Source organism: Hypomesus transpacificus, unplaced genomic scaffold (genome assembly GCF_021917145.1).
Source record: "Hypomesus transpacificus isolate Combined female unplaced genomic scaffold, fHypTra1 scaffold_154, whole genome shotgun sequence".
Classification (NCBI taxonomy): Eukaryota; Metazoa; Chordata; class Actinopteri; order Osmeriformes; family Osmeridae; genus Hypomesus; species Hypomesus transpacificus.
In genome coordinates, this window is record NW_025813721.1 from 96,283 (window position 1) to 112,171 (window position 15,889).

The 15,889-nt window shown below is 42.4% G+C and overlaps 3 protein-coding genes across 3 annotated transcripts; all 3 read left to right on the top strand.

The window, feature by feature from the left end:
• The first annotated feature begins 6,720 nt into the window (after positions 1 to 6,720).
• Positions 6,721 to 9,778, top strand: LOC124488854. Its single transcript, XM_047051424.1, has 3 exons — positions 6,721 to 7,808; positions 8,032 to 9,700; positions 9,775 to 9,778. Exons 2-3 carry the CDS (start codon positions 8,223 to 8,225, stop codon positions 9,776 to 9,778), a joined length of 1,482 nt encoding a protein of 493 aa, XP_046907380.1. The 5' UTR covers positions 6,721 to 7,808; positions 8,032 to 8,222.
• On the top strand, positions 9,599 to 13,140 carry LOC124488861. The gene is made up of 2 exons (XM_047051438.1): positions 9,599 to 9,857; positions 10,228 to 13,140. The coding sequence occupies exons 1-2, from the start codon at positions 9,848 to 9,850 to the stop codon at positions 13,107 to 13,109; spliced, it is 2,892 nt and encodes a 963-aa protein (XP_046907394.1). The 5' UTR covers positions 9,599 to 9,847; the 3' UTR covers positions 13,110 to 13,140.
• On the top strand, positions 13,140 to 14,527 carry LOC124488862. Its single transcript, XM_047051439.1, has 2 exons — positions 13,140 to 14,200; positions 14,424 to 14,527. The coding sequence occupies exon 1, from the start codon at positions 13,145 to 13,147 to the stop codon at positions 13,925 to 13,927; it is 783 nt and encodes a 260-aa protein (XP_046907395.1). The 5' UTR covers positions 13,140 to 13,144; the 3' UTR covers positions 13,928 to 14,200; positions 14,424 to 14,527.
• The last annotated feature ends 1,362 nt before the right edge of the window (positions 14,528 to 15,889 follow it).

Genomic DNA, 15,889 nt, shown 5'->3' on the forward strand with positions numbered 1-15,889 from the left:
TCCATTGTTCGGCTTTATAGACGTTGGATGGGACCGGGAAACTCGCTGTTGGCCGTCATGGAGACTGGATTCCGGGTGACGACCTGGTTCAGCGTTGGCAGACCGACGACCAAGCAGGTCCTGACAGCTCAAACCCCCCACACCACAGGGAATGTGTGGGGGGGGGACAGAGAGGAGAGCAGGGATTAGAGAATGCCAGGAGCAGCTAACAGTTACAGTCAAAATAGAATGAGATCCCCACCGGTCAAGTGTGGACTAGTGCAGCAATTTAACAGAGCAAAAAGGGTATTTGATGCAGCCCCACACACCAAAACAACGACAGCCCCCCTCAGTTGGAACATGAAATCTGTTCCAGGGGAAAGAACTCTAAAGTAGGTTATACTTATACGAATAAGGATGAAAACAGCCAGTCCCCCGTTGTCTCCAACTAGTAATAAAAACTATAACAGTAACAATATACAGCAACGGAACTATAATAATAATAATACTAACAATATACAGTAACAGGTTTACTTTATTTGTAACATCTAGCTGGGCAATGTGAACATAAGCTATAATTAAAATTTAAAAGTTACATGTGATACACACATAGGCAAGCACACATCCCAGGTTTACATAGAAAGTACACACATACTTCCCTTTAACAATCATAGAATTGACTAAACAAGAACGTTTTTAATCTAGTTTTAAATGTCGAGACAGTATCAGCTTCCTTAATTGAGATGGGTAATTTGTTCCAAAGAAGAGGTGCTCTATATGAGAACGCCCTACCTCCAGCAGTTTTTTTCTTAACTTTGGGTATTACCAGATAGCCGGCATTTTGAGATCTTAGAGACCTTGCGGGGCAATAGGGTGCAAGGAGACCGGAGAGGTACAGTGGTGCCAATCCATGCAGAGATTTGTAAGTTAGTAGTAGAACTTTGAAATCAGCTCTGGCTTGGATAGGGAGCCAGTGTAAAGAGATAAGAGTCGATGTTATATGATCAAACTTTCTAGTTTTAGTCGATAGTCTAGCAGCAGCATTTTGCACCCGCTGTAAGTTTTTTAGGTAGGTAATTGGGAGGCCAGAGAACAACACATTGCAGTAGTCCAATCGGGACGTAACAAAAGCATGTATTAGTTTTTCAGCATCATCCTTTGAGAGGAATTTTCGTATTTTGGCAATATTACGTAGATGGAAAAATGCTGTTCTGGTGATTTGCTTAATATGGTACTCAAATGAAAGGTCTGGGTCCATTGTGACTCCCAGATTTTTTACCAGCTGGCTTTGAGATACTTTGACGCCGTCTAAGTCTAAGGTTAGATGGGATAAATTATTTCGGTGTTTTTTCGGACCAAAAATTTGAACCTCGGTTTTATCCGAATTAAGAAGAAGGAAATTTGCAGTCATCCAAGTTTTCAACCCGGAAACACAGGTTTCCATAGCATGTGGAAATTCTCCCGGCTTTATAGACATGTATAGCTGAGTATCATCTGCATAGCAGTGAAAATCTACCCCAAAACTTCTAATTATGTTTCATAAGTTTCATATCCCTATAAATAAAGTATACTATTTATAATACGATTAGTGTATACTTTTTATCCATCATAAACAAACAGACGTGTTCAAATCAAGGTATTTGAAAATAATGGGCAATGTCACAACAAGGACACACAAACACCCTGTTCAACGTTAAATACACCCCCAAGTGGCCCAAAATTTACATTACAGCAGTAATGCTAAACGGGACAAACATTTGCATATTTGTGGTCTCGATTTAAAATAATTATTTATAGCGAAGTACTGGACACCGCATTAGCTCGCAATATACAAAGAATGTAAGTCTGGATAAGAGCAGAGAATCTGATAAGAGCATCTGCTAAATGACAAATGTAAGTCATATTTCCCGCCCTGGCTAGAAGCAGAGCTCGTGACGCAGAACAATGGCGTTCTTAAAGGGAGCTTGACAGCTTCTCGGTGCCACAAAACTCAAGGCTTAAAGCGGTGGAACGTTTAAAAAAATTACCTAAAATCACGCCTAAAAACAGGATTTGTGAGAAAACTAATAGAGATAACTGAAATCTGACTTCGGATAAGTTTAAGTTACGTTAGGTTACATACGGAATTGAAAGAAATTGAGCAAAACTGATTTTTGGTCTGTCCTCCCTATCATAAGTTTACCATTTTACAGTTCGGTCGACCAAAAATATGTTTATTACCAAACCTCGAGGAGGGAAGCCATCAGGAGATATAGGAATTGTGCTTCTAGCCAGATGCTTCGATTATTTTTGTGATTTGTGGAAAACTTGTAAGTGGAGTGAGACTGCGTCCCGGGGGTACATTGTTTTGACTTTGCCTCAGTGACAGACTCGGCTCGCTCACTCACTGGCAGTGTGTAAACAATATCGTAATTCACTAAATTCTAGTCCTAAAACGTCAGGGAGGGCTGCTTTTTGTAGACAAGAGTCTACTGAAGATAGCCAGTATATAGGATCTTTCAAAACAAGCCTATTTTATTTGTCATTTTCCTGAGAAAGCAACCTATGTTAGCCAGGCTAGTTTCACTCGGTCAGCCTATTTAAAGGTCTCTGACAGTCTGAATCACTGTTTACAGGCAAAGGTCGAGCTGGTCTTTGGTCCGATGTGTATATTGACCAGTTTACAGCTAAATACTCTTGCCAGAGCCTTGAATCAAGCCAAATGTTTTGAGTGACTTTGCATGGCTGGGTCTCCATTAGTTCAACACATTTGGATTCAAGTTCAAATAATGCCACTGCATTTCACAGTCAAAACTGTAGTTTGTCAAGTGTAGATGTAAAAAGCTTCATTTTTCACAACTGACATGGATCCTTTCTTCACTTTTATAGGTCTGGAGGGTCATGCAGAGGCCTGGTCAGAGTTCAACAGAGGGTGCTGAGAGAAAAACAGATCCCTTGCTGGACTACCCCCCTCTAGCTGGACAGCTTCTCTTCAGCCCTGACCCCAGGACAGCTTCATCGAGCTGGCCTGCCCTCACTACCTGCCTGCAGGCCCTGCTTGCCGCTGCCTGCCAGCCCCCCTAGAGACAGACAGTCACCCCACAGACACAGTAGCTCTGCAGACTACTATTTTGAGGACATTGATGAGAAAAGACAAACCAGCATTTTTTTACTTTGATCAAAGTGTACATTTTTTAACCTTTCCATGTCCCAGCATGCCAAGCTGCTGAGGTTTAGTGTCTTAAGTAATGAAACCAGTTCAAGTTATAGACTTTTGACCTGAATCCAATGATTAGTCATCTGAATAAATACCTCTCAAGAGAAGTACTGCTTCTTGAATGATTTGTGCTCCACATCAGTTCATCTCACACATTTGCCTTTCTTTCCATGGGATTCATGGAAGGTCCGTGTACCTTGTGGCCATTGTATTTTCTATTTTGCAACCCGTGTTGACAAACATTTTTTTTTATAATGAAATAACCATACAACACAAATGGTATAACGATCCATTAATCGTTGTTTTGATTATTCCATATCCTTTATGCTAATATATGCAAACAAATAAAAATAGCCTCGTAATATCGATTTGTCCATTTTGGATGTCAGAACCAGATTATGGGGAAAGTCTTGGTTTCCGTTGTTTTGTTTCATTTTGGAATTACGGAATATCCATATAACACAAACGGTATAACGAGCCATTTACTCGTTTGTTTGATCAGCCGTATTGTGCATACTGGCACAAGTGAAAAAGAGAGAGAGGGAGAGATGCTAAACGATTGGGGGTTTTATTACTTCCGAACACCAGAGGGCAGCAACGACCTGTGATCTGTAGGCCTACACTCTTGACGACATAGCAGCAGGTTCTTTAGTAGAAGACACACACCAAACTGGAGGCACACGTTAACCGAGTTTGCTAGTTGCTACTTAGTTAATAAATCTTTGATGAACCCAAGTTTCTGTAATATATATTAGAAACATTACAAGACGTGGCTCCAGTGTGTGTTCAAACAAGGCCAAAAGGGCCCGATGATACCAGTTGAAAAAGACAATCACACCTGTGCAAGAAACCCTCCCCAACCCTCCCTCCCCAGTGGCGGCTGGGAAGCCCCCGCAGCCCCCGCGAGGCGGGGGGGCCCCCACGCTCTGAGGGGCCCCGCTCTGCATATCCAAAAACAGACTAGGGCTATATAAAAGAAATATATATAAAAGAAATACTGAGGCGCTCATTGAGGGCCCCAAGTTTCAACTGCCAGTGCCAGGTAAAGGAATTCCGTAATGTAGGCAAAGTAACAGATCTTCATCCACTTCCATGGGCTAAATAGTCTCAAAATCCCTGAATCTGGCAACAATGGCTTTTGCGTATCTTACTTGCCTTTTGCGCCATTACGCCAATTGAACACGTACATTTCAAAAATGCTAATCATTACGTTCTGCTAGATGACGGTAGAGAAAATATGCTATGCTATGCTAAATATGGTAAAAGAAAATATGCAAGCGGTGCTCAAAAGCGCAGCAATAAACTGTTGTGTGAACAAGCTCGAGAAAAACACCCGAAGATTACACACTTATTTAGACCAGCAAGAGAGAAATATTATCAACATCTCCACTGACGAAACACTACCGCAGATGCAGGTGGCTAGCAGTAGCACGTCATCACCAGCAACCAACAATGAACATACTTGCTTAGCCTACTTATTGGCAAGAATAAATGTTTTCCATTCCTCCATTGATTGTGTGTTATTACGGCAATGCTATCCTTGGTGCTAAACTATCAGAAGGCTATTGCTGTCTTTGGTTTTGAACAATGACAACCCTTACAAAAAAGAAGTATATTAAAGTATACTATAACTATACTAAAATATGGATAGTACACTTTTAGTTCACTTTTGATATACTTTTAAGAAGTATGCTTAGAAAATAGTTCACTTTTAATATACTTTTAAGTATGCTTTGAAAATAATTCGCTTTTGATGTACTTTTAAGGAGTATACTTAGAAAATAGTTCACTTTTGATAGACTTTTAAGTATGCTTTGAAAATAGTTTACTTTTGAAAGAAGTATAATTAGAAAATAGTTCACTTTTGATGTACTTTTAAGTATGCTTTGAAAATAGTTCACTTTTGATATACTTTTAAGAAGTATGCTTAGAAACAGAAAATGGTATACATTTCTTCTGGAGTAAGATGTACGTTTTCTATTATTATACAGCAAAAGTAGTCAAAATGTTAAAATACATTACAGGTTACATTTTTTAGATCCATCTCGTTCTAATTATTCATGTCTATGAAAATCTATTATGCATTACACATTGAATCTTTTTGATTGAATCTGTTACTGAAGCTGTAACCTTAATTACTGCCAAAACATTCTGAAGCCCTATAGCCTACTCTTATACTAATAATTATCAATTGGAGTATTAATGGAGAAAAAAAAAAACGAAAAAGCTACTTGAGAATTTGAAGGTTATACTGTCAAACTGACAGAAGAACGAAATAACGACATAAAATAATGAAGATAGTGTGGCTCATTGGCTAGTCAATTCCCATGATGCAAGGCAGTAAATAGTGTAAAAATGTGCTGATAAGTTTGCAGTTTGTTCGAAATACAAATGTAACTTGATGAATTTCGTTTTTTAAATGTGTCTGCTTAGAATGTAGTGTTTTGTTGCGTGGTAATTGTCATTGTTGTGCTGGTTTACCATTGTAACCATGAGTTAAATGACTGTTACGTTTCGTGAGAAGAGCTGGATTCATAAAGTGTAGATGCCCACGCAGTAAATAGCTTTTTTCAGAATCTGCAGTGTGACTTTGAGAGGGCCCCCGTTCTCGCTATGTGTCACAAGATCTGAGGCGTATGAGGGGCCCCTAAACATTTTAATTTATTAGTAAGTCATAGTAAAATTAAATTAATTATGTTTACTTCTTGAGGTACTTAAATTAATTGAAAGTGCACTTGAAAGTATTCCAAAGTATACTTTGCAGTACTTAAGGAAGTATACTTGATGAACTGAAAGTGCACTACACAGGCTACTTTGCAGTAAACCTTGAAATACACTAGTGTACTTTAAAGTGTACTAAATGACCTAAAAAGTGGGCCAATTCAGTTTACTTAGTACAAAAAAAGTATATAAATAAGTACACTGCTAGTATACTTTAAGTAACATGATAATAGTATACTTTTTATACTAAGTATACTTACAAAATTAACTTGAAGTGTACTTCTTTTTTGTAAGGGAAATGTGTGGCGGCCTGCGGAAACCCTTCACATCATGAACATTTGGGTCTTTCTGGGTATTCTACATATTTGGAAACTACAAACTCTCAAATATGTTTAAATCACTCAGATATCTTTATCACAACTGAAGTTACATAATTTTAAAGTTGACCCGTGTCAAAAAGTGATAAGGGAGAAAATTGCATTCACAGATTCCACTCCATTTAGTATTTCAAATTTCAATAGATTTTTGGTCATGTGAGTTATCATCCTCAAATTAGTTTCAGAGTATTCATGGACTATGCATACATGTTGCACAGCCTATATTTTTTTCATTGTCATCTCACACTATTTTCAGTGAATTTTTTGGGATTTACATTTAGTAATTTAGCAGACGGTCTTATCCAGAGCGACATACAGCAAGTACAGGAACATTCCCCCCGAGGCAAGTAGGGCGAAGTGCCTTGCCCAAGCACACAACGTCAATTTGCATGGCTGGGAATCGAACCAGCAACCTTCTGATTACTAGCCCAATTCTCTAACCTCTCAGCCACCTGACTCCCTCCTTCAAACTTCAATAGCTTTTAGGTCATGTGACCTGTCATCCTGAAATCTCTTTCAGCGTGTTCAATGACTGTGCATACATGTTGCACAGCCTTTAGTTTTCGCATTTTCACCTCACACTTTTTTCAATGAATTTATTAGTATTTCAAACTTCAATAGAGTTTTGGTCATGTCACATGTCACCCTTAAAGTGTTCACTAACTAGTTGAATGAAGACCCAATTAACACGATGCGCGTCTGTCGTCTCAAGTTGATAACTTATTTCTGGCACAGAAACAGATTACCAGCTGACTCATTCCCTTGCGTTTTGATTTGCTGTAGTAAACCTATTGATTGAAGGTGTACGCTGACCTCCAGGAAAAGACTGTATCTAAACCCGTTGTTTAAAAACTGTTTCTTACCCAATGCAACATATAATTCCTTACACCTTACTCGAGTGGACAACACACTCTGCAGTGTATTTGTATGTTTTTAAATACAGTTTTTTGTCAATAAATATTTGGTGTTAAATGTAACCTATACATATGTAGCCTACTGTCTAAAACGGAGGTTGTCAAGTAGTGTAGTCAAGTATGTGTAGAATGTGATTATTAATAGGACTAAGAAATCCACCCCTTTATTAACACGATATAACATGTTGCATAACTAAATGAATGATAATATTATCAATACTAATTACTATTTTAAAAGGTAGAAGATTCTTGTAATCATTACAGAATACTGTATTTTTCGGATAAGGCTGCACAACAACTAATACTATGGAGCTTTTTTTCTACTAAACTACAAGAATACACATAAAAAATAAATAAATAGTAATGATATTCTATAGAAAAAAAGGCTACATGATGGCTGTTCTGTTCAAGAAATGTCAATGTGTATTCAATTGTATTGAGACTGTTTTGTTAGGCTGCACTACACTAATTGTGGTGCAATGGCGACGCCTAGTGGCGAAAGAGAGATACTGTTTTTGGATGACGTTCCTGTATAAGTAGATGAAGTTTAGTTTCAACATGTTTTAAACGGATAAGTACCAACGGCTGTTCTGAATATCGGATCCTCGGAGGAATACGTCCGTAAGTTTTCCTTTGGTTATTGTAGGTAGATATCGTAATTAACAGTTGTGTGAATATGTAGGCAACAATTTAATTGTTGTCAAGTTATAATTTGATGTCAGCCTAGCTGAGTATTTCTTTGTGTAAATTAAGCTAGCTCCAACTGCATGTGCGCAGGCTAACGTGTGTATAAAATATGGATATTTGGCTCATTAGTAATTATACTTTTGTTTGTATTCCATAGTTTTACGATGAAAGAATTGGATTTCAATAAATCTCAAGAAGATAAACCAGCCTGATTCTTTGCCGTTCGCTATCTGTCTATGGCCATTGTAGACACAACTGCTAGGACAGAATAGTAAAAGGATGAAACACAGCGGGTGAAGATCAAAGAACATCGTAGCATCACTTCAGTGTCAGAGTCACAGCGACAACATGGCTTCTCAGAAAAAAGAAAATAAAGCAGACCTAACATTAGAAACTAGGTCATCTGTTAGCTCTTCGTCAAGCAAGACTGTTTCATCAACGGCTAGCAGCGCAGCAACTAAAGCGCTATTGCAGTTAGAGAGGGAGGCAGCAGCAGCATCCAGAGAGGCAGAGGTATATGAAGCTGCAGCAGACTTGGATGATAGGCACAGCGATGTAGGGGATGAAGAGAGAGCTCAACGCACCAGGGAGTACGTGCAGAACCACACTCCGGTACAAAACGCTCAGGAACCACTTCCTGACCCACAGCACGCACCTATGGATCCAAATCCCCCTCTACACCAGTCTCCTCAGACACCCCATCACCACGTCAGCTACCAACAGCATGCTACTGCAGAGCCAAATCCCCCTCTCCACCAGTCTCCTCAAACTCCCCATCACCATGTCAGCTCCCCACAGCATGCTGGTATGGGCTTTGAGCGCCAGCAGAACAGTGCGACACGGAGGCAACCAGCTACAGTCCCTCCTTCTCGTGTCTCACCAGAAGGCTACACCAACATGCCACCTCAGATACCTGATATCGCCACCTATTTGATAAGGAGAGAGATGGTGAGTTCTGGGTTGACCCAATTTGACGACCATCCCGAAAATTATTGGGCATGGAAAACCTCATTCCAGAACATCACACATGACCTCAACCTGACGCACCGAGAGGAACTCGACCTTCTCGTCAAATGGCTCGGCCCAGAGTCATCCCCCCAGGCTAAACGAATGAGGTCAGTGCATGTAACCAGCCCTGCAAACGCAGTCAAAACAATATGGCAGCGACTAGAGGAATGCTTCGGGTGCCCTGAGGTCATCGAACATGCTCTGCTGAAAAGGCTGGAAGATTTACCACGCCTCACCAACAAAGAACCTCGTCAGTTAAGAGAGCTCGGCGACCTGCTGCTTGAATTGGAGTCTGCAAGGTGGAGCGGTCTAACGCCTGGGCTTGCATATCTCGACACAGCACGTGGTGTTAACCCTATAGTTGAAAAACTCCCCTTCAACCTGCAGGAAAGATGGGTGACACAAGGCTCCAGATACAAAGAGGACTACAAGGTAGCTTTTCCACCTTTCAGCTTTTTTGTACAGTTCATTTGCAACCAAGCAAAAACCAGAAACGACCCAAGTTTTGCATTCTCATCATCCACCTATTCAAACAGCCAGAAGCCAGACAGAGCAGCTAAATTCAGCAACACGCCCTCTGTCTTTGTCAAGAAGACTGAGGTGTCAGCCACAGCTCCAAGCTCCCTAAACAACCAGTCTGAAAGGAAAACTGATGAGCCAGATAAACATTGCCCCATCCATAACAAGCCCCACCCCCTTTTTAAGTGCAGCACCTTTAGGAACAAGCACCTAGACGACAGGAAAGCATTTCTGAAGGAGAACTCCATCTGTTATCGATGCTGTGCTTCTACTAGACACCTTGCAAAGGACTGCAAATTGTCTGTCAAATGCAGAGAATGTGACAGCGATAGACATATCTCCGCACTCCATCCTGGTCCTGCCCCCTGGTCAGCTGAAGAGACCAAATGTGAACCAGAACAAAACAGAGTGGAGAAGAATGACATGCCCTTTAATGTCACCTCAAAATGCACCGAGGTTTGTAATAGCTCTCGTCAGCCCAGATCATGCTCTAAAATCTGTCTGGTGGAAGTCTACCCCTCAAACCAGCGTGAAAAGATGAGACGTGTCTATGCCGTGCTGGATGAACAGAGTAACAGATCATTGGCTAAGTCACAGTTCTTTGATCTGTTCGGCATTGAAAGTAACCCCTCTCCCTACACTCTGAGAACATGCTCTGGCACAGTTGAGACGGCGGGGAGAAAAGCAAGTAACTTCACTGTAGAGTCACTCAATGGAGAAACCATAGTGAAGCTCCCTACCCTCATAGAATGTAACTCAATGCCTGACGACAAAGAGGAAATCCCGACACCAGAGATAACACAGCTCTTTCCTCACCTCGCTCCAGTGGCTGACAAGATCCCGCCTCCTGATCCCAGCGCTCAGATCCTCCTACTCCTGGGGAGAGACGTCTTAAGTGTGCACAAGGTACGTGAGCAGCATAATGGCCCCAACAACACACCATACGCACAATGCTTAGACTTGGGCTGGGTCATTGTAAGAGAGATCTGCCTGGATGGAGCTCACCAGCCTACTGATGTTAATGTCTACAAAACAAACATACTCCCAAACGGCAGAGCCTCATACTTCACATCATGCCCCAAAAGCATCCATGTCAAAGAGCAGGCAAGTTCTCAATCTCTCCAGTACTTACCCGCAAAAGGCTTCAGCGCTGACACAAACTGTATTGGAGACGGTGTTTTCTTCAGGACGGCAGACGATGAAAAAACAGCCCTGTCAATTGAGGATAAACTCTTTTTGGATTTAATGGAAAAAGAAGTGTATCTCGCTGAAGACAACCACTGGGTGGCGCCATTGCCTTTTCGCTCACCACGAATCCGGCTTCCTGACAACAAAGAACAAGCAAAACATAGGCTAAACTCATTACAGCGCACCTTTCAAAAGAAACCAGGAATGAAAGAACATTTCTTTGACTTCATGCAAAAGGTCATTGAAAATCAGCAAGCAGAACCCGCTCCACCTCTGAAACCAGGTGAGGAATGTTGGTATTTGCCAATATTTGGCGTCTACCATCCCCAAAAGCCCGACAAAATAAGAGTGGTGTTCGACTCAAGTGCCCAGTACAGTAACATCTCACTCAATGACGTTCTGATGACGGGGCCCGACCTCAACAACACATTAATAGGTGTCTTGCTGCGTTTTCGAAAAGAAAGGATTGCCATCACAGCGGACATCGAGCAAATGTTTTACTGTTTCAAGGTAAAGGAAGATCACCGCAACTATCTTCGCTTCCTGTGGCACAAAGAAAACTGCCCTGAAGAGGAGATAATTGATTACCGGATGACTGTACATGTCTTTGGAAACAGTCCGTCACCAGCTGTTGCCATATATGGACTGAGACGCACAGCAGAGCATGGCGAAGCAGAGCATGGCACTGACGCTAAAGAATTTGTGCTCCACAACTTTTATGTCGACGACGACATCACATCTGTTCCCAGTGAGGAGGAAGCTGTTGACCTCTTAAAACGCACACAGGAAATGCTGGCAGAGGCTAACCTGAGACTCCACAAGATGGCCTCAAACAGCGCCACAGTCATGGAGGCCTTTCCACCAGAGGACAGAGCGAAGGATCTCAAAGACTTGGATTTTAACGCTGATCCACTGCCTCTCCAACACAGTCTTGGTGTAAGCTGGAACCTTAAAAACGACTGTTTCACATTCAAAGTGTCAAGAGAGGTCAAACCATTCACACGAAGAGGAGCACTGGCCACTGTCAATAGTCTGTATGACCCCTTGGGGTTCGTCTCTCCCGTCACTATGCACGGAAAAGCCTTAGTGAGAGAATTCACATCAATGCAGCAAGAATGGGACACGCCTCTCCCAGCAGAAAAAAGGGCACAATGGGAAGCATGGACTACATCTCTTACTGACCTTGAACACCTACATATCCCAAGACAGTATGTTCCAGTCACTCTCTCGCAGGCTCATTCTAAGGAGCTCTGCGTCTTTTCAGACGCGTCTGTTCTGGCCATAGCTGCTGTTGCATATCTGAGAGTCATAGACTCAGACGGACAATATCATGTGGGCTTTGTGATGAGCAAATCTAAGCTGGCTCCATTTCCTGCTCACACCATCCCACGGCTGGAGCTGTGTGCCTCAGTGCTCGCTGTTGAACTCATGGAGCTAATAGAGGAAGAGTTGGACACAGGGCTGCAGGTCAAGTTCTACACAGACAGCCGTGTAGTACTCGGCTACATTCACAATACCACAAGGAGATTTCACATGTATGTGGCCAACAGAGTAACACGCATAAGAAAATCAACCACACCGAGCCAGTGGCAGTACGTTCGAACTGACCTGAACCCAGCTGATCACGCCACCAGGATTATGCCGCCAGCTCAACTGCACCTCACCAACTGGTTCACCGGTCCTAAGTTCCTCACACAGCCAGGCGCTCCAGAAGACACAGAGGCAGAGTGTTTTCAGCTTGTAAACCCGGACCTGGACCTTGAAATCCGAACTCAGGTGACTACACTGGCAACCTCAATTGCAAATCACACTCTGGGCTCAGACAGATTCCAGCGTTTTTCAAGCTGGAAATGTCTTGTGAAAGCTGTTGTTGTACTTACCCATGTCGCAAAGTCATTCTCTCAATCATCACGCACAGAGACCTGTAGAAAATGGCATTACTGCACAAAACCTTGCACATCTGAGCACACACAAGCAAAATCTACAGTTATTAAAGCTGTGCAACAAGATGTGTACGAAGACGAGTTCAAGAGCCTAACACAGGATGGGAAAGTGTCACAACATAGCTCACTCAAACAACTTGACCCCTTTATCGACGATGAAGGACTGCTGAGAGTTGGTGGGCGTGTGCACAAAGCTGACCTCTCTGACCAAGAAAAGCATCCTTTAGTCATACCACCAAATCATCACGTAGCTACGCTGCTCGTTCAACATTACCATAGCCATGTAGCCCACCAAGGCCGCCATTTCACTGCGGGCGCAGTACGCACAGCAGGACTGTGGGTTGTAGGTGCCAAAAAGCTCATATCAAGTGTCATCCACAGATGTGTCATGTGCAGGAAACTGAGAGGGAGACTGGAAAATCAGAAAATGTCAGATCTTCCTGCAGACAGGTTGTCTGTAGATCCCCCATTCACACAAAAGGGCTGGATGTGTTTGGTCCATGGAGTGTTGTGGCACGTCGAACAAGAGGGAGTAGTGTTGAAAACAAAAGATGGTCTGTCGTATTTAGCTGTTTAAGCACCAGAGCAGTTCACCTGGAGCTGATAGAGTCAATGTCAGCTTCAAGTTTCATAAATGCTTTGCGCCGCTTCTTGGCTGTCAGAGGCCCAGTTCAACATCTACGTTCAGACAGAGGGACAAACTTCATCGGTGCCTGTGGGGAACTACAAATCAACACAGAGGACGCAGAGATAAAAAACTTCATGCAAGATCGAGGCTGCACCTGGTCATTTAATGCACCACACTCATCGCACATGGGAGGAGCATGGAAAAGGATGGTTGGGATCGCACGCCGTATCCTCGACGGCCTCCTGTTGAAAGAAAGTGCCACAAGACTCACACATGAAGTTCTGACTACACTAATGGCTGAAGTCATGGCCATCATGAACTCTCGACCTTTGACCCCTGTCTCAACAGACGCAGAAATGCCTCAAGTTCTCTCACCTGCAATGCTGTTGACTCAAAAAGCCAGTGTTGCACCTGCTCCACCAGGAGACTTTAAGATCGACCACCTACACAAAAGCCAGTGGCGTCAGGTCCAGAGCCTAGCAGACTGCTTCTGGAGAAGATGGAGGCAGGAGTACTTGACCACGCTGCAGCCTAGGAGGAAGTGGACTGAGGCCAGACCTAATCTTCAGGAAGGTGATGTCGTCCTGCTTAAAGACTGTCAGGTGAAGCGCAATGAATGGCCGGTTGGGCTCATCACGAAGACCATGCCAAGCAGTGACAACAGAGTTCGTAAGGTCATGGTGAAGACTGCCAAACAAGGGACTGTAAAAGAGTACTTAAGACCTATTAATGAGTTAGTTGTACTTCTTCCCAAGGTTGGTAATTAATGGGAGAATAATAATATAGTGGCATAATAGTTATTATGCCAGACGGGGAGTGTTCTGTTCAAGAAATGTCAATGTGTATTCAATTGTATTGAGACTGTTTTGTTAGGCTGCACTACACTAATTGTGGTGCAATGGCGACGCCTAGTGGCGAAAGAGAGATACTGTTTTTGGATGACGTTACTGTATAAGTAGATGAAGTTTAGTTTCAACATGTTTTAAACGGATAAGTACCAACGGCTGTTCTGAATATCGGATCCTCGGAGGAATACGTCCGTAAGTTTTCCTTTGGTTATTGTAGGTAGATATCGTAATTAACAGTTGTGTGAATATGTAGGCAACAATTTAATTGTTGTCAAGTTATAATTTTATGTCAGCCTAGCTGAGAATTTCTTTGTGTAAATTAAGCTAGCTCCAACTGCATGTGCGCAGGCTAACGTGTGTATAAAATATGGATATTTGGCTCATTAGTAATTATACTTTTGTTTGTATTCCATAGTTTTACGATGAAAGAATTGGATTTCAATAAATCTCAAGAAGATAAACCAGCCTGATTCTTTGCCGTTCGCTATCTGTCTATGGCCATTGTAGACACAACTGCTAGGACAGAATAATAGCTGTCGGGAGTCAGATGGCTGAGCGGTGAGGGAGTCGGGCTAGTACCCAGAAGGTTACCGGATCGATTCCATGTCGTGCGAAATGACATTGGCCGGGTTTCCCAGATTCGTTAAGAAGCTCTTAATGCTAAGATCTTCTTAAGAACGTTCCAAGAGCGTTCGAGAGCGCTAGCGTTAAGAGCTTCTTAACGAATCTGGGAAACCCGGCCATTGTGTCCTTGTGCAAAGCACTTGCCTCGAGGGGAATGTCCCTGTACTTACTGTATGTCGCTCTGGATAAGATCGTCTGCTAAATGTAAATGATAGGACAAATAATCAGAGATATGACAAAACAATAGCAATTAAAATAGTTATGCAATTTTTGTGAGTGCTTGTTCCAACTGGACAACACGGACTGATAAAGCATGGTGAAGCCAGGAGTCCAGTCTTGTGCAGTGTTGATGTCATTGGTGTCCAGTTGACCCACGGGATAGCAGTTCATAGTTTAGTACAGCAGAGTCCAAAGAGCTGGATCTAGTGATCTGCTTTAACACCAGGATCTGTACTTAGTTAGTGCTGTGTACAATCGTGATGGTGCAAGTGGACCGTTGTATTCACTCACTCTTGACTGACTCCCTGGTGATGAGAGGGGGCAGTGGAGTAGGCCCACACAATCTCCATACTCTAGTAGTAGTACAAGTAATTGTCAAAGATGCTTTACTGAAAGTCAAAGTATCATTTGAAATTATGTAATGAAATGAAAGTAGGCCTAAGTAAATAGTACACTTTTTAAGTGTGTACAAAGTATGGAGAATGTGTCACATTATCACATTATCTCCAGTGTACAGAGATACAATATTTAAAGGTCACATGCTGTTTTTGGATGCTTTTATATAGGCCTTAGTGGTTCCCTATAACTGTATCTGAAGTATCTTTCCCGAAATTCAGAGTTGGTGCATAATTACAACCACTACGAGCAGTCCCTCAATGAGCTTTCCTCAAAACGCGCTGTTTCTGTGTCTGTAGCTTTAAATGCTAATGAGGAGGAGAGGGGCGGCAACATGCGCTAATGTTCACAACGGATGTATCGCAATGGCTCGTAGCCCCCGTTGCTGTATGATGCCTAGAATTTAGTCATTCTCATCTGATCACGCTGGTTTGCAGTGGTGCACACTCATAGTCATTTCAATGATGAAAAATGCAGATATTGCGCGCCATAACACCGACAGCAGAACGGTTATCCAAATAACATCGAAAGTGTACAACACTCGCGTTACAGCGTTTGTATTTACTTGATGCAATCTACCTTTACATTAGCGACAGTAACTCAGCTGGCTCGTAGCCCCGTTGCTGTAAGATGCCTCAAATT